Raw genomic sequence first — 26,224 nt, forward strand, 5'->3', positions numbered from 1 at the left:
ATACAGTATCTAGCAAAGTTTAGATGGATAAAGGCAGTATTTACCAAAAAATCGACAGTGGCAGCGATACTGTCGATTCGTATCGTCCTATGACAATTCCAATCGGAGAATCGGGTGGTAGAAGGCAATATCTGCAAGTAATGCGATGGAAAAAGGCAATATAAGAGTTGTTAGCTAATGAAAAGCTAGTTTTTCTGCCACGTGACACGTTGTGAAAAGGCTATATGTGACGATTTTGCCTTTGTTTCCGCCGCGACAGATGCTCGTGCAGATTGTGAACACGTTCGTCGAACTTTAGAATAGAAATTGTTTTACGAATCTAGATACTTTGAAATGTTAATTAAGTTTCTTACCTGTTACTCTAAACTATATTGCCCTATACAATGCAGCATTTCAGCATGTTCCTTGTTCTTTTCATCCTGGGGGTTTATGTGAGACCGGAGTTTATTCGAAGATAAGATAAATCGCAATCGATTTTGTAAAATCGATTAATTAATCAATAAAGAAATGCCGAATTACAAATAATTGTATACAGAGTGTATTAGTACAGCGGTTACAAACTTTCAGGAGAGATAGAGTATACCTAGACGATGGGAAATCACATAGCAATGCATGGTCGAAAGCGCTTTCTTGGAGCGGTAGTGACGACACAAAACACAAGAAAGAAAGGACACGAACAGGGTTTATTATTCTTAGTACAGCAAAAATGCTGGGACGTCTTTGGCTGGTGTACGAAACTCCCGTCCCAATGCTGAAGAACTTGTTGCACGCATCGTGGTAGCTGCTGGGGAAGTCCGGAACACGCCAGGTATTTTCCACAACGTTAGATCTTCAATGTGCCAGAGATGTGAGTGAGGCCTGTACTGAGGTAATTTCGAACACCTTCTTTGATTTTTGCTGTACTAAGAATAATAAACATGTTTTCTCATCCTGTTAGTGTCCTTCCTTTCTTATGTACAATAATAAGCAATTTTTGCAAAACACATTAAATTAATTATACTTTTACAGAATATAAATTTATCAAATACCTTTTCCTACTTGCTTCAAATTTCATATATTTTAGTAATAGATTCTGAGAGAATTTGTACTCGTCTGTTATTATACGTCAAAATATAATTTTGACCACATTTCAATTAGAGAATTAATCGTTTTATATAATAATTTATGACCACAAATAGGCTAATCTTTGTACAAAAACTTGTTTTAATACTGTAATAAACTTGAAAATGCTTGTTCTTTTCCAACAAAGACCAATCTTCTTATAGGCTATGCTTTGTTCATAACGTACTTATAATCAATGTTTGATAACTTTCGATCAAATGAGGATCTTGAAACAACAACAGAAAAGAGAAACCGTGTCGATCTAACAGATTTTTCAACGCCAATATCTAATTATTTATGTAATTTTCCAATTATTGAACACGATTTATAGAGTTTGTTATATGCTAGTTTAACATAACTTTTATCATCTAATTTCAAAAGTCTAATCTAAAATAAAACTGTTACTTTTATTATAATTACCGAGGCAACTCCTAAAGCAACACGTAAGCTGCAATTTTTTTGTTAATATACAAACATTTTTCGAAGATATAAAGTCTCCTCCATTGTAAAAATCTGATAAACACTTTAACCCCATTGAAAACATTAACAATTTATTATTAACAAATACAAAAATTCAACTATCTTTCCAAGGAAATTCTTGAACTGTAACAGGTGAGATTTTACGTTTAAAATAATCAATTATTTATCAAAATCGTAAATTAAATCCAAAGACATTGCCGTTTTAACTATACATTCCACTAGACCCGTGGTACTCAATCCGTACAAGGATGCTTCGCGAAGCCACTTCAAGTGTTCCGCGAAAAAATCAAATATACAATTAAAAATTGTTACACTAGACTATTATATGTGGGGATTCGTCCATACTTATCTGGTAAACATGTAAACATGGCCAATAACAGGAAAAATCCATCAACGAGTTGCTTGACTTTCCGGCAACATTTAAAATTTGCGTGTGACGCCATCTGTTATGATATTTTATTTAAAAAAAAACCTTTTTATATAATTAATTATTATAAAATGACAATAAGCTTTATTTTAAAGAGTTTGGGGAAGAACTTCACTAAGAGTTTTATTTAAAAAATTGTAAACGAGTAAAATCTTCATTAGATTCGACCCTACTCGAGATTTGATATCTCTACACCTTCTCAATCTTTAACCACTAAAATTTAACAGTATCAATTCCTCTAATACACAAACCTCCTTGCAAAATTTCAGAAATTTTCGACAAAAAACACAGGAGTTATTAAGCTTCAAATCGGGTGAACAAAATCGTGCCCACCACACACATCCATACCCATACAGAGAAAAACACCTGAATTTTTTGTTTTTGGGTGTGTGTTTCTTGACATTTCAAGGTCTTTTCGAAATGAATTAAGCATTATCTTTTTCCAATAAAAATATAATTTATTTTATTTTATTAGAAAGTTAACAGTTCAAACAAGATAGAAAATTTAAAATGTTATTTTAAATAGAAGTTTATTAAAATTTCATGTTTTTATTCGTCAATTGAGCTCTTCTTGCGAATAAATTAGTCTTAAATTACGTTAGGTACGTTCTAGAATGGCTCGATTAACGTTGTAATTACTAAAAATAAGCTTATTATAGACCACGTTTATGTTATTAATGCTCTTATTTTTATAAATTATTCAATTATACAGAAATGACAAGATTTAGAAAGCATTTGTGGATGGATATACGTAGTAGTCGCATCTTTATCTATCCGCATCAACACCTACTTAATCTTTTATAATCGATTTTTTGAATATTTTCCAACGTTTTATTTTCTTAGACGATGGACGAGAGTCTCCGGCGTTGAATTACGTGAAAAAATCACTACGAAAATCATAATTGAATGTTATTTAAATGAATAAAAATATATCAGAGCGTAGGATAGAAGAGAAAGAGCGAGTGAAACGATGATTAAGCGATAACAGTTGTTAGTACTGTATAAGTAAATCTCTTGTAGATATATTATACAGGAAAAGATTGACTGTCGTTTATTATATTAAACTATCAAAAATTTTTAAACTGGAGTTTACGATTTGAGATTGTGCGAGTGGAGACAGAAGCATAAATCAATTCGTCTCGAAAAATCTATCTACACCCACGTTGACTCTCTCACTTCGTCAAAGATTAAATTGGTAAGTTTAGACGATGGATACATGTTCCGTTGAAAACTTGCAATTTTAATTGAAATAATATATCAATTTTTTTTTTTTTTACCTTTTCTATCATATGATTATTTTCCCAGCTTTTGCTTTCCCGACTCTTTTAAATACAATATAACAGGGGGGAAGTATAGCAATCGGTTAAATTGACCTATGCCCATGATTTTTTAATTTTTTAACTCATTTTTTTATCCTTAAAATGTCGAAAAAATGCAAAAAAATGCGGGATCTTTCTTTATACGTACCTATTTAAGTGTTTAGAAGGAAACAATTTGGTTCACCTAATTGGAAAGTTTTAAATGTTGTTGCCGGAAAAGTTAAACAAATCGTTGCTGAACCTTTGTATAAAGTGAACAAACTTCTTTATTCTTCTACAAAGAATCCACAAAGTTATTTTGGAAATGTTATCGCCGAATAATAAATATTATAACAATATTATTTTAAAACTGAGAATCTTGTCATGTTTTATTTTATTTAATTAATTATGAATTCTATAAGTTGATAGCGACGAAAGTTACATTTAATTATTTAACGAGTGATACTCATGGCGTGGATATTTGTTATAAACACCCAATCGACCCTCTCCTGTTGCTCCTCTCTTCTCAGCGGGATCAGCATCCGACATGAAAAATACTTCCATATTAAATTAGTCATAATTCGTTCGTTATGGCCCATAGAATGAAACGGTTTGGAGGATTGCATTATCATAGCAAACACTACCATTGTGTCAAAATACATCAAAATCGACGAGGGGACATACGTATAGTACTCCATGTAAACTCTGGAAAAGTAAAGGATGTTGTAATCGATTGAATCCATTATTCTACCGGAAATTTACATACAGTATCCAGTCGTGTCTCGAATTGTTTTCTTTTTCTTCTTTTCTCTTCAAGTGTTATGTGCCATCATAAATTACATTAATATTAAATTTTCAACATTTTAGATATATACAATTAATAAATTATTTGAATTAAATTATATTTTTTCACATTTAAATCCCCGGAAAACCCTTCATCGCTTGCCAATATTTAAATATCTCAACCGAAGACTGAAGTCTTCTACGAAGGAGAAGACAGAAATGTGGTAAATAGTAATCAATGGAGATGGCTAAAGAGCACCCTTAAAGTAATTATTCTCTTAAGAATTAGTTGTAAATAGAACATAGTCTGTAATCAAAATTTTTAAATACATTTGGTCATGTTTAAAACATAAACTAGACGTTTAGACACTTCGTAACTCTATTGGATCTTACTGTACAACATGGAATCTAAACTTGACCAGTGAAAAATGAAAATAAAGTATGTAATAAGCACGTGTTATTTTAGTACCTAGCTTACTGACATTTAAGAAATATGTTGTTACTGTAGCAGCACTATTGGCTTTTTCATTGTACAAAGTGTCCGGATTGAGATTGAAACATTTTCGAAGACTATAACTGAAATTAGGTAGAATTACAATAAAAGTAAAATATATGCAATATCTTCGGCGTCGTAAGGTGTATGGCGAGTTGCATGCCCGACAAATGAACTTTCGTTAGAAGGCCTCTTTGATCACTTCCACATTCCCGACCGACAATCGGATCTACCACCTCCGTGACCTTTCAACACACTTTCCGTGGAAAAGAGCCATTCCTTTCATGTCTTATTGATGTTTCGTGATGGAGGATCCTTTACAAACACGCGATGAAAGTTTTGCAGCACTTACACAGAGGAATTTGTCTCAGAATACTATCATACAGTTTGCACGTTTTCTTGATCTGACGCCATTTTGAAAAGTGCAATTTCAGCATCACAACTAATTTCTCNTTTTTTTTTAGAATAGACTAGACCGACTGGAGATAGTGCAAATACCGCGAAGAAATACGACTTTGTATTTGATAAAAAGAAATAAATTGTTATACATGGGAAAGCGTGCGAAACCGACTAACTCTTGGACAACCGCAGCCAATTGAAACACCAGAGAAGACAAATGGCAATTGGGAAATAAACACAATTTGTGTTGGAAACGCAGTTAAACATACTTCTGAAAAATTCATCCAGGTCATTGTTGACCATTACAGCCGATACCTGTGGGCAAGAGCTACAAAACGCAACACAGCTAAAGCAGCAATTGGTGCATTCTGAAGGATCCTGGGCCATCATACAGGCAGGACCATCGAAACGACTCATTTCAGTAGTCGTACCAAATTTCGTTCCAGAAAATTCCACACACATTTGCAAAGGAAAAGGGGCATCAACGTCTACATCTTCTGCTACCATCCACCAGCAAACGGTCTTTGTGAAAAAGTAAATGGAACAATAAAACGAAACATCGCCTCACATCTAATAGTTAACTCGAAAATGCGTTTGTCTTCTGTGCTAGATTCAGCCATTGTCATCTATAACAGGCTGCTACACACAGTGACTGGCTTCGCTCCGTAATATCTTCACTTTGTCAAAAAATTTACCAAGAGACATAACACTGGCTGAAGCGCGACTACAAGCAGTATAGCGCTCTAGAGACAATCAAGATTACAGGAAGCGAGATTTCATACTAAACACGACTCATCCGTAGAACAGTTAATGAGACTTTCTTTTCGAGTATCATTTACACAGATCTATATTTAGAATTAAACAATATGCACGAACAATTAATATTAATTACCGATCAATCTGTGGCCATCATTATTTCTGTATCTAATAAGAATGATGGCAACGAACTAGACGATAGAGTGATAATATACAATTAAAAATACCAATATTTAAATGTTGTAGTAAATACTAAAATTTTATTCTGAAACACGGTTTAAACGTATTTTATATTTCTCTGTTTTAAAATATTTTTAATGTTTTAACTTTAAAGAAATGTTTTAAATAAATATAGAAATAAAAACGTACTCGTTAGTTTCTTTCTCCTTTCCTTTCTCGTTGTCAACAATGTTTTATGACAATTAATTTGATTATTGTTGCTCTGAATAGTTGCTGACGTTTATTCCAAACTTAAGAATTAGGCCTTTCTTTGGAAAACAATCGGACAATTTCTTAAATGAAAATGTTGTAAATCTTATTATATTTTTTAAAAAAACATCGAATAATAGTGAAAATTTTCCAATAACATTCGTTTAGTGTGTGTATATTTTATATTCCGTAAAATTTATAGAATATTGTGTAATTTTAAACTTAATTGTTTTCATTGAATCCCATAAAAACAATTTATTAAACATTTGTTCATTTATATACATCTGGAGGCTCGGTTTTTGATGACCTCTAAATCATTTTGTGTATATTCTTAATTACTTATTTCTTTAAGGTTTATAATTTTTAAATTAATAAATGTATAAATGTTTTGGTTCGCTGCGCGGACAATAATTTATATACATTTTAGATGTATAAAATTTACTTGGTCTAACTTTTTAAATGTTTAATGTCATTTTATATTATATTAGAATGCTAACAAAAGAGAAAATAGAAAACAACAGCCATGGATAATCGTAGCTGGACACAGACCGATCTATTGTTCAACTACAGTGTCTGAAGCTTGCCCAGATTATAAAGTAATTTAAAATAATTAATTAAAATTTAAAATCTTTCTTTTGAAATGATTTTTTTTTTTGGTTAATTTTTAGTTACAATCCGAATACGAAGACCTTTTCTTTAAATATGGAGTAGATATCGTCTTCTCGGGTCATGAACACGATTATGAGAGATCTTATCCAATTTATCAAAATAATGTAAATCATACTTTTAAAAAAATATTCTATATTTTAATAATAATGACTGATTTAAAAATGTATAAATTATTTTATTTAGCTCTGTACTCCAAAAGAAGATAATCCATATATAAATCCGTGTGCACCTATTTACATCATCAGTGGAGCAGCAGTACGTATCAAATCTTTTCTTTCTTCTTTTTTTGCTTTATTAATTACAGAAATATTTTCGTTTTACAGGGAAATTTTAGAGGACAATTTATATTTTTAGACTTTCAACCAAATTATATAGCATATCGTAGTCGTGATGTTAGTTATACTCGTTTAACAGCTTACAACTCCACAGATCTATACTTAGAACAGGTTTCGGTAGATGAGGTATGTTTATTCGTTTAAAAATTAATTTTTTATTAATATTTTTATTTATATAATCATGATGTCTTTTAGGAAGGAGAAGTGATCGATANTATACAGATACCGTCGCAATTTTTTCGCAGTTTTATAGGAATCGTAATTATAGGGACCGTAATTATAGGGGGTCTACTGTATTTGTATAATCTAAGTGACTCGTACAACATGGATTTCATATAAAACAGAATTATCAACAGTGTTATAAGGGAGTAGACTGTATATGCCTAGATGTTTTAGATCCAAAACGCGTATGATCCAAAAGCAATTATAGAGTGATGCCTATTTATAAATACATATATTCTGAGCAATATTAAATTTGTACAAAGGAATTTCAAATCTAAAATAGTTCCTAGTACATACAGGTACAGATACATAAATAATAACTGTTCAACAAAGCAGGAACTTCAATTTCAGATTGTAATAGAGACCTGAAAAACTGCATACTTTTGGATATTGCGGTGTCATTAAAGATAGAAAAATGTATTTCAGCCTGTTGTTGATTTAACGTGATCTTTTCCGACTTACAATACGGTTTCTACTCAATGTTCAGCTGTGTTTTCCAGATCACTGCTTTAAATAACATATTTATAACTATTTAAACGATTAAATTATTATTGAAATTTTCGCTCTTTATAGAAAGATTATTCGTAAAGTGTTGCTTGAACTAATAAAATTTAGTTTCGGCAGGAATATGTCTTTAATCCATCTGAATACGTATGTGTGTCTGTCATTTCTTACGACGTTCATATGTTGTCAATGTAATAAAAAGAAAAAAAAATTGATTGATGAATGAGACGGGTCTTTTCCATATATTAAAAACAATGTATTCTTATGTTAAAATAAAATGAAAAATGGCATTTATTTTAATATTATACAGTAACTTTGAATAGAATAAATTGTTTTCAATTGAATAAAATTTACGGAATTTTAAATTTTATAAACAGAAATTAAATTAAAAATTACGATGTTTACTGATTCCACATACAAATTATCATTAAGTTAATTTTCCAAGCAATTGTATAAATTTAACTATAAAATTTCAATGATTTGCGTAAACTTTCTTACATTATTACAAATACGTGATTGATTGAATATCAATTTATTCCCTTTTTTATATCTATAGATCTTGTAATCATTTGATAGAAAAATTCCCCATTCAATATTTTCCAGCAATCAAGCCTGAAAAATGATATAATTTAAAATAGAATAAACGTCAAAACTAGTTTCTTCGTATTTATTATGTAGTGTGGATAATAATAGTTATCATCCCTTTCTAATATTAAATTACTTTTAAAATACTTGAAAATATTCCTCCCCATTCTACCTATATCTTAACGACTTGTAGTCAAATAGCGTGACGATTTTACTCGTTATTAGCATTTACAATGTTTTATAAAACCCATTCCTATCCTGAAAATTAAGTTTTTTGCCGTTTTATAATAGTTAAAAATATAAAATGTTTTTTTTTTAGAATAGACTAGACCGACTGGAGATAGTGCAAATACCGCGAAGAAATACGACTTTGTATTCGATAAAAAGAAATAAATTGTTATACATGGGAAAGCGTGCGAAACCGACTAACTCTTGGACAACCGCAGCCAATTGAAACACCAGAGAAGACAAATGGCAATTGGGAAATAAACACAATTTGTGTTGGAAACGCAGTTAAACATACTTCTGAAAAATTCATCCAGGTCATTGTTGACCATTACAGCCGATACCTGTGGGCAAGAGCTACAAAACGCAACACAGCTAAAGCAGCAATTGGTGCATTCTGAAGGATCCTGGGCCATCATACAGGCAGGACCATCGAAACGACTCATTTCAGATAGTCGTACCAAATTTCGTTCCAGAAAATTCCACACACATTTGCAAAGGAAAAGGGGCATCAACGTCTACATCTTCTGCTACCATCCACCAGCAAACGGTCTTTGTGAAAAAGTAAATGGAACAATAAAACGAAACATCGCCTCACATCTAATAGTTAACTCGAAAATGCGTTTGTCTTCTGTGCTAGATTCAGCCATTGTCATCTATAACAGGCTGCTACACACAGTGACTGGCTTCGCTCCGTAATATCTTCACTTTGTCAAAAAATTTACCAAGAGACATAACACTGGCTGAAGCGCGACTACAAGCAGTATAGCGCTCTAGAGACAATCAAGATTACAGGAAGCGAGATTTCATACTAAACACGACTCATCCTCGTTCCACACCAACGATACAGTCTTGGTCCGGGTTCCGGATAATCATCCCAATAGTCAGAAGTTTAGCCCGAATTGGGACGGGCCGTTTACCATCTTGATTAAGGTGAGACTCGAGACACCGACTGAAACACATTCTAGACAAAAGATTTGGTATAAACATCCCTATACTTCCGAACGAATTGATTATGCATTCATCACTGTATAGACCGTACTTCAACACTACTGCAACAGATACAAGACTTCAGGTGGTACCAGGAGCAGACCGTTTACTTCATTAAATTGTGTACAGTTTGTGTATTTTATTATATTTATTTCAAAGTTTCTTCTGCGTTTCGTTTCTACCTATCGTATCTATCATTCATAAAGTGATAAAGGTTTCAAGGTGAGAGGGGGGTTACAGAAACTTGAACAAAGGGAACAAGAGGAGTGAGAAATTTCAAGAAATATGCGGAAGTAAATTATGGACATCTCCTAATGGAAAATTAGAGTATTTGTACATGACTTATTTTGCTCATAGTCTACAAAATTGTACTTATTACCACCACCAAACTATATTCAAAATCCTGCAATTATATTTCCTGTCATATCCGCTATCGATCACATACAAATTCTAGCAATCACGTAGCAAAGATCATTGGATTTGACTAATTACGACACGAAAAGTATTCATATATACGATTCTATAAATTACGATAAAATATCTACGGAATTCGTAGTCTTCTTATTGAGACAGTATCTTCAGGAGAAATATTTTAAAGTAAAACAACTGATTGAATTTTATTATTAATTATTATAAAATGACAGAAAGCTTAATTTTGAAGGTAGAGATGAGTTTTATTTAAAAAATTGTAAACGAGTAAAATCTTCATTAGATTCGACCCTACTCGAGATTTGATATCTCTACACCTTCTCAATCTTTAACCACTAAAATTTAACAGTATCAATTCCTCTAATACACAAACCTCCTTGCAAAATTTCAGAAATTTTCGACAAAAAACACAGGAGTTATTAAGCTTCAAATCGGGTGAACAAAATCGTGCCCACCACACACATCCATACCCATACAGAGAAAAACACCTGAATTTTTTGTTTTTGGGTGTGTGTTTCTTGACATTTCAAGGTCTTTTCGAAATGAATTAAGCATTATCTTTTTCCAATAAAAATATAATTTATTTTATTTTATTAGAAAGTTAACAGTTCAAACAAGATAGAAAATTTAAAATGTTATTTTAANACGTTTTTATTGACCCCTAATGAATATTCAATTTGAGAAAATATAAAATAAGAATTAAAAAAAAAAACAAAAAAAGTTTTAATATCAAGGGATTTTCTGCGGAATATTTGTAGATATTTGACATTTTAACTTACCTACACTACGTATACATAATTGACAAGCTGTAAACGTGGTCAATAACAGGAGAAATCGTATATGACACTTGGAGGAACGAAGAAAATTCAAAAATGTTCCTTTTAATTACTTTAAATTCAATTTTTAAATAGAAAGTTTACTAAAATTCTATACTATTATTCGTTAATTTCTGTCTTCTTAAGCGTAAATTTATTTTAAATTACATTAGATACAATCTAAAGTAAAACCTGTCGAAAACGGAACCTGTTTAAAACGGAAAAAGTATTCGATTTACACAGATTTTACATGAGTTTATTCAATATATTCGCTTTCGTTATTTATTTATTTTCGTAAATATTGGAGTAATAGATTTATATTTAAAATATTAAGAGTTTTTATTATGATCGCATCGAAAATGTAATACAAGTCGACCCCTCTATAACACTGTTGATAATTCCGTTTTATATGAATTCCGTGTTGTACGAGTCACTTAGATTTTACAAATACGTGTGCCGGGCTGTGAACGGCTCACGTATTTGTAAAATCTAAGTGACTCGTACAACACGGAATTCATATAAAACGGAATTATCAACAGTGTTATAGAGGGGTCGACTTGTATTACATTTTCGATGCGATCATAATAAAAACTCTTAATATTTTAAATATAAATCTATTACTCCAATATTTACGAAAATAAATAAATAACGAAAGCGAATATATTGAATAAACTCATGTAAAATCTGTGTAAATCGAATACTTTTTCCGTTTTAAACAGGTTCCGTTTTCGACAGGTTTTACTTTAGATTGTATCTAATGTAATTTAAAATAAATTTACGCTTAAGAAGACAGAAATTAACGAATAATAGTATAGAATTTTAGTAAACTTTCTATTTAAAAATTGAATTTAAAGTAATTAAAAGGAACATTTTTGAATTTTCTTCGTTCCTCCAAGTGTCATATACGATTTCTCCTGTTATTGACCACGTTTACAGCTTGTCAATTATGTATACGTAGTGTAGGTAAGTTAAAATGTCAAATATCTACAAATATTCCGCAGAAAATCCCTTGATATTAAAACTTTTTTTGTTTTTTTTTTTAATTCTTATTTTATATTCACATTTTCTTTATTTCTAATACAAATAAATAAAAGATGAATATAAAATAAGAAATAATGTACTTGATTATAATTAAAATTTTTATGTTTATTAAGCTCTTTGAGTGTATCCAATATATTTAAATTCTATATTTAAACTTTTACAAAGTAATTTAAATAAATTTTTAATACATATTTACAACTTGAATTCAAAACCTCTCGATAGATGGCAGCACTTTAAAAAAATTTTTTNTAATCGATTTTTTGGATATTTTCCAACGTTTTATTTTCTTAGACGATGGACGAGAGTCTCCGGCGTTGAATTACGTGAAAAAAATCACTACGAAAATCATAATTGAATGTTATTTAAATGAATAAAAATATATCAGAGCGTAGGATAGAAGAGAAAGAGCGAGTGAAACGATGATTAAGCGATAACAGTTGTTAGTACTGTATAAGTAAATCTCTTGTAGATATATTATACAGGAAAAGATTGACTGTCGTTTATTATATTAAACTGTCAAAAATTTTTAAACTGGAGTTTACGATTTGAGATTGTGCGAGTGGAGACAGAAGCATAAATCAATTCGTCTCGAAAAATCTATCTACACCCACGTTGACTCTCTCACTTCGTCAAAGATTAAATTGGTAAGTTTAGACGATGGATACATGTTCCGTTGAAAACTTGCAATTTTAATTGAAATAATATATCAATTTTTTTTTTTACCTTTTCTATCATATGATTATTTTCCCAGTTTTTATATTTTTGACATTAAATTTACAATTTTTTAAAAAGTCCACACGAAATACTGCTGAATAAAGTGAAGTACTTAATGATTTGATCAAACGACTCTCTTATTCAAAAAGTAGAAGAAATGTCTCGCATCTTCAAGAATGATGTGTTTCGTCGTTATTCTTTGCTTCAAATTGATATATTATTCGAAAAATCGCAAAATTATTTAGAAAAGATTATCTCCAAATGCTAAATATTGTAAGAATATTATTTTAAAACAGAATTCTGTCATCTTTCGTTTAAATTTTATTCATTTTGGATTAATTTCTATAGATTGGTAGCGACGAAAGTTGGTGTGAAGTATTCAGTTTTATCACTTTACCTGAAGGTAAAAGGGTGAGAAAATGGCCATTTGGGAGAAGAAAGTCCCGGTAGACTCTGATTAATAAAAAAAAACCGATGTCCCAAGGCTTCTTTTATAACAGTTTGCTCTTTATCACTTTGATAGTCCAACTTATGTACAAAATTCTACGTGTTTTCTGCTTTCTCAGGTGATATTACCTATTGTTTAGAGTCGGTAAGTACTTTATCATCTAATTAAATATTTTATTAGGCGACAAATTTTGACTTGTTTATTGCAGAAAGTGACAAACAAAGAGACAATTTCCTCAAGGAGATACAACCGATCCGAACCTCGTATCCGTCGGAAATGATGACTCTAACGTGCACAATATAAATTATTACTTTTAAATTTAAACGTAATAACAATATAACTAATTATATGTTTTTCAATACGTAATTACAATGATGTAGTTGATCTAAAGATTAGAGATTTGTTCTGGTTTACAGACGGAAACTGGTATAATAGGATGAGATTTCACAGAGTATGGGTGTGCACCTTACTGGTGTTCCAGACTGAAATTTACTCTATTGTACGCTGCCTTAGAGAAAATATAGAGAAGGTCTATGTAAACAAGAGGATCTTTATATTCTCTGACATTCAAGGAGGTATTAAGACAATTAATTCCACTCGGGGGGAAATCTAGACCGGTGTAGAATTGTAAAATTCTTCTTAATAAACTGGTTTATATCAACAAAGTTACTTTGGTGTGGGTGCTAGAACGTTTTGCGATAGAAAGAAATGAGAAACTGCTAAGGAAAGTGAATCCTCACCTATAACCGGTCCAGAACCTTTCTGTGGTACCACAGAAAGGTTCTGGACTATTACAAGTACCAATAAAAGGGTACTGAAAGATGGAAGTTTAAAGCTAGCGCTTAAAGGGAATTGAAATGTGGTACGATGGATAAAACTGCCACCATATTCATTATGAATGCGTGGCATTGCTTCGCGTAAGATACTCGATCTTGAGCTTAGGGACTGAGCTTGAGACTATACACCGAAAACCTGTAAAAATCCTCTTATATTTTATTAATGTAAGTGACCTTTCATAAGGCAATATACCAGCAGCTATATGGCGTTTACACGTGATTCTAATCCCGAGAGAAGAAGAACGTAGCAACTGTTTTATAACTTTAAACTGCGTTTCGACATGTTTTATTCGTCAGCATATTTTCAGCCCTTTTTTTTTCTATTATATCATAATATATAAGTTATAAAATTGGAAGATTTTATAAAATTTAATTAAAACCTAATTAAAATTAATTAATTACCATCCGGTGATAAAAATTGAAAAGAGTAATATGTATTTTTATTAATATTATACAGTCGACCCCCCATAACACTGTTGATTATTCCGTTTTATATGAATTCCATGTTGTACGAGTCACTTAGATTTTACAAATACGTATGCCAGGCTGTGAATGGCTCACGTATTTGTAAAATCCAAGTGACTCGTACAACATAGAATTCATATAAAACGGAATAATCAACAGTATTATAGAGGGGTCGACTGTATAATACAGTACATATTCTACCTGTATTAGGTATATCTGTCAATAGTTACTGATACTCGACTTTTTTTTTTCAACCAATAAGATGTAAGCCAAACTCTTAGCCAATAAAAGAAAAGCTAAGTTAATTGCAACTATGTACTGTATTTCAAGAGATATTTATCGACTACAATTTACGTTATCAAAATGGAGTCGGCGAGCTTTGAATTTGTAATTGACACTTCGCCCAGTAATTTAAGATAGAGAGGTTTTGAGAGAAAATTATTCCAGATAAATGTGGAAAATATATTGAATTTAAGCTGAAAAAGTAAAGAAACAGAGATAAATTTGCGAGATAAACGTGTTTGTAATAGATAGGTTCAACTGTATTATTATTAATTTTAAGTTTCTCCTGTATTTTACAATTATTTTAGTTTAAATTTTATTTCTAAAGCCTCTGAGGTGGTGATACAATACCCACATCACCACCCCCATAAGTACAATACGCCATAGATTACAGGATGTGTACTTCCTGAAATAGCAAATATCAACTGGTGGCTTTGAAAATAATTAAATGTTCGATGATTAGTTTCATTATTTAAAATACAAAAAGTTATACAATACACTTTTTAAACAAAACAATTCTTTTTTTTAACATTTTAATTAATTTTAAGATAATTTTCTTAGTTTCTCCGACGAATTCGAAGAGTGTGGAGTAGATATCTCCTTTTCTATTCACGAACACAATTATCCTCTATCTTATCCTGTATATAATAGTAAAATAAGTTACGTTTCCTTATTCTGTTTTAATTCTAATGATGATTATTGCAAGGATTTATAAGTATTCAGCCTTAGAAGATGAAGAAGATTCTCTATACATTGATCTATATCGTCAGTGACACAGTATTATCAATTATCTATATCCCAATTTTACGTTATTAATTATATAATTACCTTCACTTTTATTAGGTAACATTATTGAATGAATCCTTTAGAAGAATATACAAACAATTTAATAGATATCGGCTCTACAGATTCTATATATATGGAACAAGTTTAGGGGGGTAGAGGTGTGTTTATTTATTTGTAGATTAATTATGATCCATATCTATACAAAAAAGAGCAGTATTTTGCAAATAACTTTTAAAATCATAATATTATAAATCAATTTGAGAATATTATAGTAAATTTTTATTAATTTTTTTTTATTAATTTTGCTAGGTGTTCAGTCAACTTCGAAATGATGAGACTTAAACCAGAATACTTGGAAAGAAAAACCATTGCACAGGTAGATAGGTAAATAGCAGACAAAAGGTCAAGGCTGTAGTTCTATAGGATACACCTCTTCTACACCCACACTTTTTGATGTATATGATGTGAATGGAGAAGTGTATTAGATGCGCATTTTCTTAAAATTATCTCTCATATTTTTAATATAATTTTTTATATATATTATTAAAATGTAATCGATATAATCCGCGTAATATAAGAATTACTTATAAATAAAATCGATACAATTCTTATTAAAATAATCGAATAGGAAAATTGCAGTGTTCTTTTATAAGTGAATTAATCATTTTGTATAATTTTTATTCCTAAATATCTATATTTTAAACATTATAGAAGGTTTTTAAAGGATAAAAATTACATTTTATAAATAAAAAAATTAATAATTCTAATACAAAAAAAAAAAAAATGTAGAAACTTGTGACTTAATATGTATTGATGTTGAAGAAATTTTATCAGGTTCTATCCTATATGAGTTAAAGTAAAAGATTCTCCATTACATTTGTACTAGTTGAAAGCATTTTACTACGTGTACGCCTGTCAGAAAGCATTTCATTACAATTTTGTCCTTATTCTAAAGCATTTTATTGCATTTGTATTGTTAGAAAGCTTTCTAATGCATCTATATTCCTGTCAAAATGGATTAAAACTCTTTTAATACATGTTTATCGTTATTGGAAAACAATTTATTATATTTATACATTTGTAAAAACATTTATTTTATCATTGTTTTTCATTAGAAAAAGGAAAATTTTATTTATTTCCTCCTAAAAAAAAATATTGGTGTCTCCAATAAAAACATTGTTTTTTTCTTTCAAAATTTTCTTCCTGATAAGATTTTATTATATTTATATAGGAACTTTCTATCAAGAATTTATATTTCACGGTCATTTAAAGAAGTTTTATGGCACTTTATTTAATTTTGAACGATTTTTCAAAAGAAGAAATTCACCCTTTTGTAATTTTACTTTGTCTATTAAATTTATTATTATAATTAGAATTGACAAAAGTAAAATTATCTCTAATAATTATAATTATAATTAATAAGGATAATTTTACTCATTTATTATATTAATATTGCTAGGAAATATATTTAGAATGTATTTATCGATGCTAGAAATGTCCTGATTTTTATGGCTTCTAGATAGAATTTGACTTCTATCGTTCATTAAAATCATTTCTAAGCTTTATTAATAAGTATTTTATTCTATTTTTTTACTATTTTGAAGAGTATTTTATTCAATATGGATGGTAGAAAAATTTATTTTCTAAGTTTCTACATTTACTAGAAGTAATTTTACTACTTCTAGTAAATACAGATCGTTTCTCATNAAAAAAAATGTAGAAACTTGTGACTTAATATGTATTGATGTTGAAGAAATTTTATCAGGTTCTATCCTATATGAGTTAAAGTAAAAGATTCTCCATTACATTTGTACTAGTTGAAAGCATTTTACTACGTGTACGCCTGTCAGAAAGCATTTCATTACAATTTTGTCCTTATTCTAAAGCATTTTATTGCATTTGTATTGTTAGAAAGCTTTCTAATGCATCTATATTCCTGTCAAAATGGATTAAAACTCTTTTAATACATGTTTATCGTTATTGGAAAACAATTTATTATATTTATACATTTGTAAAAACATTTATTTTATCATTGTTTTTCATTAGAAAAAGGAAAATTTTATTTATTTCCTCCTAAAAAAAAATATTGGTGTCTCCAATAAAAACATTGTTTTTTTCTTTCAAAATTTTCTTCCTGATAAGATTTTATTATATTTATATAGGAACTTTCTATCAAGAATTTATATTTCACGGTCATTTAAAGAAGTTTTATGGCACTTTATTTAATTTTGAACGATTTTTCAAAAGAAGAAATTCACCCTTTTGTAATTTTACTTTGTCTATTAAATTTATTATTATAATTAGAATTGACAAAAGTAAAATTATCTCTAATAATTATAATTATAATTAATAAGGATAATTTTACTCATTTATTATATTAATATTGCTAGGAAATATATTTAGAATGTATTTATCGATGCTAGAAATGTCCTGATTTTTATGGCTTCTAGATAGAATTTGACTTCTATCGTTCATTAAAATCATTTCTAAGCTTTATTAATAAGTATTTTATTCTATTTTTTTACTATTTTGAAGAGTATTTTATTCAATATGGATGGTAGAAAAATTTATTTTCTAAGTTTCTACATTTACTAGAAGTAATTTTACTACTTCTAGTAAATACAGATCGTTTCTCATCGAAGAGTTTTGTATAGCAGAACACAACGTTATAACCTCGTTTCTGAATGATATTACATAATATAAGAAGAAAATAAGGTTAAAAAAAAATAAAAAAATATAATTTATAATTTATTTTATCTTATACGAATATAAAAACATATAAAATTTATATATAAAGTAAGCATTAATATTAACACAAGTCCTGTTATTTAATTAAAATATGTTCATTAAAATAATTACTCAATAAACATTAACTCGAAAGAAGTAATTTCATAAAAGATCTTCTAATTGTAAATTAAACGTTAATTTTTAAACATTTTTTTACATTTTTAGTCATTACTAAGGTCCCATTTTCTGGAAAATTGCCTCTCGCTTCAGAGAAAATAAGTCATTCTTTTCAGGAAACGAGTCATTTTGATAGAAATTCGAAGAGAATTTCACCAATTTCTCTTCTAATTATCTTAACATAGTGATTTTTTCTCCTCTCCTTCTAGGAAATAGCATCAAGATCAGAATCTTTCATAATTATATATATATATATATATTTTTTAATACAAAAACTAAAGATATTTTCTAAGAAATTAAAGCTTAAAAATGAAATTCTTTAAATAAAAAAATAATAATAATCTTTTTTTATTTTAAAACTACTTAATGTTAAATTAACTTATCGTATAGCTTTAATTAATGTAATTAGATTCGTATACTTTATAATAATAATTAAAAAAAAAAGGAGTAAAATGAGGAGAATTTAAATAGCTATTAGGTCTTTCCATTTATGGAGTAACTAGAGATCAAACATATCATCAATAGATGACCCACTTTCTTCTTGGATGTGTTTACATCAATTCAAGAGACTTTTGGATGGAAAAAAAATCGAAGAAGTTTCCTAAAATAAATATGTAGAAATTAACCCGAAATTCATGATATTTAATTCACTTTCGTCTTTAAAATTTATCGATTTAATTCTTTTCTCGATTGTTTAAATAAACAACAGGATATTGATGTTTTAGCTCGTTATACATCATCCCTCCCTACAATATATATGATATAAGAGAGAAGAGCCTCTTATAATAAGATAGTTAAGGTTGTCTACAGCAGATGTTTTCATCAATGTTTCTGCTTATTGTCTGATAAATACTTTAATCCCGGTTGTCATCGCTTAAAATTAAGAAAATGTCTCCTTGCGGGTAAATATTTTAAAAGTTTTAATTGTATTCCCTTATAAGTTATGCAATAAAGTGATATTTACAGGGGCCAATTATTAGAAAGTTCAGTTTTTTTTAATTTAAATTTAATTTCTTATTTTTATAACTTAATTTTTTTTTTTAGTTTGACATGTTCATTGTACGTATAAGTTACATTTCCCAATGAATGTGGGCGTCTTTGCCGGAGCGCCCACTCGAAATCTTTAAATAAATTACCTTCAAGGTCAAATAAACTGCAGCTCATTTGCATGCATTTAATTCAGTTTTATTGAATTTTACTTTACTTAATACTCATATTTATTATCTCTATAAAGTTAAATAAATATTTATTTAATTAAATTTTATTTAATTGGATAAAATTCATAATAGTTTTAGCCTAAAATTCTCATTATGTTTACCAACGTAATGTTTAATTTATTCTTGATAATTATAGTCAAGAATTATCTTTTAATTAAGAAAAGTTAACAATTATTTCATTTTATATATTTATATAATTATTATATTTTAACAAATTAATAGTTTTATTTTTTTTTTTTAAGATTAAAAATCTCAATTAACTTTCTATTCAAGTCCTTATCGCTTTTACTCTATCGGTTATTAAATTTATATACAAGTGAAAAATTTTCAGACAAAAAATCTATTTATTTATACACATTTTAATATACAAAATATCCTCTACATCACTCACACTTATTTACAAAAAGAACAACAAAGAAACATTCAACTATGTTCCATCCTTCTGAACACATATCGGTGGATACAGACAGCTAAATGTGCATCAATAGGATAGACAACTCTTTAAAAACACACGTACAAAATATATGTATGTGTGTATGCGAATATATATTTATTTTTCTACTCTCAAAAAATCGCTTTTATCTTATTGTCACATTCAGTAACATATACCACAATATATCCATTCTCACTGTAAAAAGTACGTCTATAAAGGTATTCAATTCTAATCAATTTGACTACATGTGCTTAGATATGTTTAATTTATGCGTGTGTATACAGATATATATATATATATATGTATGTATATACTTATATATTTTTTATCACATTAATTAATATATTCTAATTTTATCAGTTCTTTTTTTCTTGGAAAAAGTCTGGTTTTTTAAGAATACCGAAAAGATATCCTCTTTAAAAAGAAAAGAAAAGAAAATAGACTGTGCCACAAAATTCGCGCTTGGTTGAAGAATGGGATAGTAAATGAGCTTCGGAATTGCTACCGTTTAAACCCTTTTAAGGATAATCAGAGGGGATAATCGGGTCAGCTGATCACTTGATACACGTATCGTTTTTGCATAACTCTATTAAAACAGTCATATATATGTATGTATATATATATATAAAGTCTTTAGGGATTCTTTAATCTTTTGGCTTCTTCAGTTTGTCTAGTTGAAGCGTAAGATCTTCTCCATTCGATTGAGATTTCTGTTAAAGAAAGATTTGTTTTTTAAGTATCGATAATGTGAAAGATGTTTAACGATAAAGATATTATTATTATTACCTGATCTCTTCCTTTAACTCGTGGAAGTTTATCTAAAGATGGAAACCACGCTGGTTTCATTCGTCTCTCGTCTTGAGTTCTAAACATAGCTATCTCTTTCTGCCCTTCTGTTGTTGTTGGAGTACTAGGAGAGGGTATTTCGGTTGTAATACTGTTAAAATCAACCTTTTCTACTCTTTGATTCATTTGAATTGGTCCACGAAATCTTTTATGGGCATTTAAGTATTTTATTAATAAATTTGTTTCGTCTTCCTCTTCGGTATTATAGTCATCTTCATTGTAATCTTGATAAACGTAGTCGTTAACGGAACTATCTTTCCATCTCTGAACATATTTTGGGGTGTCGTAGATGGAAACGTAACGTCTTCGTGGATAAGTCTCTGGTTCTTCGTCAATATAACCGACTGGTAAAAGATACTGAGGTATGACTGGATACTGTAGTTGACAGTAACATCTTGTCGTCATCACGAAGAATACTATAAACTCGATGATTCTGATGTCCATTTCTACAGCTGAAAGATCATAAATAACACGTTAATGATATTTAAATGTATTTGCACATTAAAAACAAGAAAAAAGCCGGCTTTATTTTTATTAAAATAACGTTTTATTTTATCACTAGATGGCAGGTATTAACAATGTAATCGTAGTCATCAAAATAACTGTTAGGTAGATGAAAAGTCAATGGCCTGAAAGTTAAATCGCTTGTTTATCGAATATAAAAGAATAAACAAGTCATTAGTACTGTTTAAAATTATTTTTATCAGCTAAATACATTACATAATCCTTCTGTAAGGTTTCAGATAATATGGTTGAGGTATAAATATCAAAATAAACCGATTTTAGTAACAGTATGCCTATAATCCGTTTTCCCTGCACGGCTCTTGTTAAGACGGTGAAACAAGCTGTACAGGGGTTGTTTACCTCGAATGACTTAAAAGGAAAAAGAAAATATTCTACATAAACACATTCTATCGAATTAAATCGATATAATTCGCCGTTATTTAAATGATTATAACGTAGTTAAGTGCGTTATAGTTATAAATGTATTATTAATTAATAATGGTATTATTCGAAGGAAAAATATCGACGAGTTTAGGTAAGAGTTATAAGAGACAGAGACGATGAGTTATGACGATTATATACCATTTATTAAGAAAATATAGCGGAAATATAATGAAATCGACAGGTGTCAATGACTTCTGTGAGCTTCCTTATGCCAGGATTTTGTAAATCGTGAATCGGTTAGAAAGTTTAGAAAGAATAATAGAAAAAACATACTCACATATGTCTGGAAGAAGTATTACGTCTGTCTACGTAGTCTCTTGGAATTGTACAAGCGATATACAAGCCAGCAATGCGGACAGTGTTTATATAGCGGGATGGTATCTTGCGCGCGCCGGATACACCCACACATAGGTGACTGATAGGTCGATACGTACAGAGTAGGACCTTCCGCGAATGGCAGAAATCTCTTATCGACCCGTCTTGTGTTTTCAGTGGGGCAGTGTCCGACTAACAATGCTATTTTTAGAAACGGGCGGGTCGTCACACGTTCGCTTTCTTCCTATAAATAGCTTCCGGAGCGTTTTTGGTCACTCGGTTACGTTTTTATTCTATCGACGTTAATTATTCCGAGAAGGGAAACGCTTTAACAACGCCTATTGTCAGTCGAGCGTTACAAGTTGCGGCTACTCGTATCGTTAATATGCATTCGTGCTCCCAAATGACGTAAATAGTTAATACGTGTGTACGTCGCAACCAATAAAAAAAACTTGGTAGAAACAGAGAAAATCTCGGTAAGCGGGACCTTTTAACCTGAAACATTTTCGACTGACACACTTACGAGTTTGAAAGAAAGTATGTCAACTTGTATCGATTGTTTAGTGAGAAATTAGATCATTGATCGAAATGGTAAGAGAATAAAATTCTCCTCCTCTTTTGTTATTCTTATTTATTCCAATTTTCTCGTAAACAACATTAATAATTCTTTGACTTTTAATTACCTTTATAAATTATAATCTTTACTATAATAATTATATTTAAATTCAATTAAAGTTAATTTATTGATACCATTAAGCAATTTTTATCTTTATTTTATTATTATTATTATTATTATTATTATGTGGAATTTAATTATAGATAAAATGTATTTAATTAGATCTCAGAGTTTATTTATTTTGGCTCTTTGTTTTATTTTTTAATTTTATTTTTTACTCTTCTTCCAGCTTTTTTTTTTTCCTATTTAGCATCTCCATCTTAATCTAATTTAATACTTTCTTTGAAAAATTCTTTCGTCTTTTTATATTTAAATAAAACAAATTTTACTTTTTAAGAGACTTCTAAATATTTAAACAGGTTAAAGAAGTCTAATAATAAATATTACATATATATATACATTTATAAATTATAGAGAGGAATGTTGCTTTAAATAAGCCTCCCTTTCTTTGATTTATTTTTGTTTGAATGGAAAAAATCAGAATAGAAAATAAGATTTTCGTATTTTTCTGCCATCAAATTTGTTTCTTGGCAACATTATTCTAGAAGAATTTTATTTTATTTATGATTTAAAACTTCAAAAGGAATGAGGTGATTGGATTTATTTCAATCTCGTTTTATCTCTGACGTCATTTCTAAATCTAGTTAATTTTATTTCTAAGCACGTTTATATTAAAATAGTGTTTAAATATAATTAAATATTAAATATTTTTACAGTTAATTATGTATTTAATGGTTTAATATATCAGACTAAACATTTAACTATAGTGATCGGTATTTATCCAATGGTAAATGGAAGATGAAGAGCATCAACATCCTTAATGTATTAACCTATATTTTCAGTAATAAAATAACGTTAAGTGCTTTTGTATTTATATATNCAAGCTATTTTTTATCGTTTTTTACGTGAAAAAAACACTATTAAAATCCGCATTTCGACGGATAGATACGTTAAGAAGATAGATATTTATTTAAAAATTGTGGAATTAATTTATTATTTTAACAAAAATTTTATATTTAAAAACAGTGTAGAAAAGGTAGAGATAATATTGGTTGTCATGGGACGTTGACTCAATTCGTTTTGTCTGATTAACCAAGAGAAACACTTCCTGAACTCTTATGTTATTTTGAATGTCAATTGGCAGACATACACTCAAAATTCCATACATTCAAAGGATCCGTTTTCCTATTTATTAAGCCCAATTTTGTTTGTAAAAAATACATATATACATATATATATATATATTTATAACCATTGATTGTTTTAGTATTAGTACTATATAATTTGCTCTTCATAGCTCATCAATATGCCTTCCTTTTATACACAATATCAAATTAAATTCATTTGTTAAAAAAGTCACTTTCAAGGAGAGGACAGACATTCAAGTCTCTGACTTGAACAAATCTCGGTGAGCATGTAGCCCTAACACAACAGCTCCTCATCCAAATAATAGGTCCTATTTCTCAAGTGTTTCTGAAAAACAGACCTCTGAAAATTGAGAGTTTAGTTATAAGACTTTGGAAGTTTGGTTTCTTCTTGTAACAGAAATAGCTAGTGAATAAGATGCTAAGCATTCAGCTTCCCTGATGTAGGTTTTAACAATTTACAATTTTAACTTTTTTTCATGTGTAACAAAATTATTTTATTATTTTACCCCATCATTAGCATTATTATTACTATTACTCCTCACATTTAAAATTTAAAATCAAAAGATTAAAAAACATGACATCATTAAGTAAAAATAAATTTAAAAACTCACGCCAATGTTTGTATAACTTATGGATACAAATTCACTGAGTTCAGCGTTAATAAAGTTCCTTTAGTATTAACACCCACCCTCGATCTACCCAGGGTGTGGATTGCCTTATATCGGTGCCTAAAAAACGAAACGCGCCTAACATCGTATCGCCAACACGGTAGCATTTCCACGCATGCGCCGCTAGCATCGTAAAATATAAAGTTTCGAACATATCAAAAATTATCTGCACGTTCTTAACAGAATTTCCGGATGCCTATTTGAATTTTAAATATTTTGTTCCTTTGAAACATCTTGCACGTTGTCTTGTTAAAATTTGTTCTTTTCACCTGAAGACGATGATTATACACTTGTCGAAAGTGCTTGTGTTAATACTAAAGGAACTTTATTAACGCTGAACTCAGTGAATTTGTATCCATAAATTATACAAATATTGGCGTGAGTTTTTAAATTTATTTTTACTTAAAAATGACTTCTATTCTGATACAAGATTTCTTTATAAAAAATTACAAATATGTTATTTTCAGTGTTGAAAGACATTCATGAATTTGAAAATTTGCTTTGTATGTAGCTAGTAGCAACCAGACATTTTTTGAAACATCTTGGTGTTTTACTTTTACCAATCATTAGCAATTTAAATTCTTTTGTGCTATTTGTGTTTGCATCAAGCAAAGTTATTAAACCATGCTTACTCAACTTCCCTGTTATGCATTTTTCATTTTTAAATTTTATGGTTTTTATTAAGTAAAAAACAACGTAGATCTGTTTCATCCAAGTTAAATGCATTGCATTCTGATTACTGAGTCAAGATATCTTTTAGTGTTGTTTCATTTCAGTCTTCCATTGTATTACTATTAGCTGCTCCTTTTTCTCCACTTACTTTTTAAAGGAGAGACCCATCTTTGAAATATTCAATCCATCTCTTACTGGCTTCAAACTTTCTATATTTATATTCTTTTATAACTACCATATCTTTCTTTTTGTTATGTTCTATCACATTCTGTTTTCAGATCTTGCACATGTTAACAAGATAAGAACTTCTTCAACAACTTAAAGTGTTCAATTATGCAGTCTTTTATCTTTTTTCCCCTTATGTTTGAAATAGACAATTTTGAATTTTGTTTTTTTGAGAGTATTGTTCATTGTGTCTGAAAATTTCTTGTTTTCTAAAAGCTGTCTTTGTACAGTTAGATTTCCTACAAAGATGAATATTTTTTCTTTCAAAGACAATAATTGGAATTTTCATTTCAGAGACATTTTTAAACAGAGAATCATGCAAGTTGTCACATTATGAACATGTCACATTTTAGTAAAAGAATAGTTGTCAGGTGTTTTTATTAAAAAAATTAACCAAAACAAGTGTTAAATTTATACTATTTCATAAACTACTATAATTCATATTAAATTTGACTAGTTTGACAAATATCTTAATATTTGTCAAACTAGTCAAATTTAATATGTAAAAATTACATGTATCATGTCTTTTTTAATGAAAAATAAACATACAAAATACAACTTATAAAAATAAACATTATCTGGTTTTTTACTCTAAAAATCAGACTTTATGCTTTGCGAACAAAAATAAATCTAACCAGTACAGTGAATTTATGGATCAAT

General features: G+C 29.2%; 3 protein-coding genes across 4 annotated transcripts in view; 2 read left to right on the forward strand and 1 right to left on the reverse strand.

Annotated features, from left to right (window-relative positions):
- Nucleotides 1-23: 23 nt before the first annotated feature.
- On the forward strand, nt 24-15,869 carry LOC111627862 (acid phosphatase type 7-like). Its single transcript, XM_023371526.1, has 7 exons — nt 24-137; nt 4,278-4,355; nt 6,655-6,762; nt 6,835-6,939; nt 7,019-7,090; nt 7,159-7,296; nt 15,822-15,869. The coding sequence occupies exons 1-7, from the start codon at nt 24-26 to the stop codon at nt 15,852-15,854; spliced, it is 648 nt and encodes a 215-aa protein (XP_023227294.1). The 3' UTR covers nt 15,855-15,869.
- Nucleotides 15,870-19,957: 4,088 nt separating this feature from the next.
- On the reverse strand, nt 19,958-22,279 carry LOC111627846. 2 transcript variants are annotated; one of them, XM_023371503.1, is made up of 3 exons: nt 22,138-22,279; nt 20,853-21,364; nt 19,958-20,776 (listed from the first exon to the last, which is right to left on the reverse strand). In XM_023371503.1, exons 2-3 carry the CDS (start codon nt 21,354-21,356, stop codon nt 20,711-20,713), a joined length of 570 nt encoding a protein of 189 aa, XP_023227271.1. In that variant the 5' UTR covers nt 21,357-21,364; nt 22,138-22,279; the 3' UTR covers nt 19,958-20,710. The 2 variants fall into 2 exon arrangements, with proteins under 2 accessions (XP_023227271.1, XP_023227273.1); XM_023371505.1 differs by having other exon boundaries at nt 22,134-22,192.
- Nucleotides 22,280-22,578: 299 nt separating this feature from the next.
- Nucleotides 22,579-26,224, forward strand: part of LOC111627845 (tyrosine-protein phosphatase non-receptor type 21-like) — a 48,541-nt gene continuing 44,895 nt past the window's right edge. The window contains exon 1 of the mRNA XM_023371502.1: nt 22,579-22,766. The gene's annotated coding sequence lies outside the window, so the exon portion shown is untranslated. The remainder of the gene's footprint in view (nt 22,767-26,224) is intronic.

This window comes from Centruroides sculpturatus, unplaced genomic scaffold, assembly GCF_000671375.1.
Source record: "Centruroides sculpturatus isolate CEXI.00-Female unplaced genomic scaffold, Cexi_2.0 scaffold475, whole genome shotgun sequence".
In the NCBI taxonomy this organism is placed as follows: Eukaryota; Metazoa; Arthropoda; class Arachnida; order Scorpiones; family Buthidae; genus Centruroides; species Centruroides sculpturatus.

Bases quoted from the DNA above. Each gene is read 5' to 3' on its own strand.
- LOC111627846 (XM_023371503.1), bottom strand. From the start codon at position 21,356: ATGGACATCAGAATCATCGAGTTTATAGTATTCTTCGTGATGACGACA. The intron at 20,777-20,852 runs GTAATAATAATA...TTTCTTTAACAG, and splicing joins GAGTTAAAGGAAGAGATCAG to AAATCTCAATCGAATGGAGA.
- LOC111627862 (XM_023371526.1), top strand. From the start codon at position 24: ATGGATAAAGGCAGTATTTACCAAAAAATCGACAGTGGCAGCGATACT. The intron at 138-4,277 runs GTAATGCGATGG...TCTCAACCGAAG, and splicing joins GTAGAAGGCAATATCTGCAA to ACTGAAGTCTTCTACGAAGG. The intron at 4,356-6,654 runs GTAATTATTCTC...ATATTATATTAG, and splicing joins GGCTAAAGAGCACCCTTAAA to AATGCTAACAAAAGAGAAAA.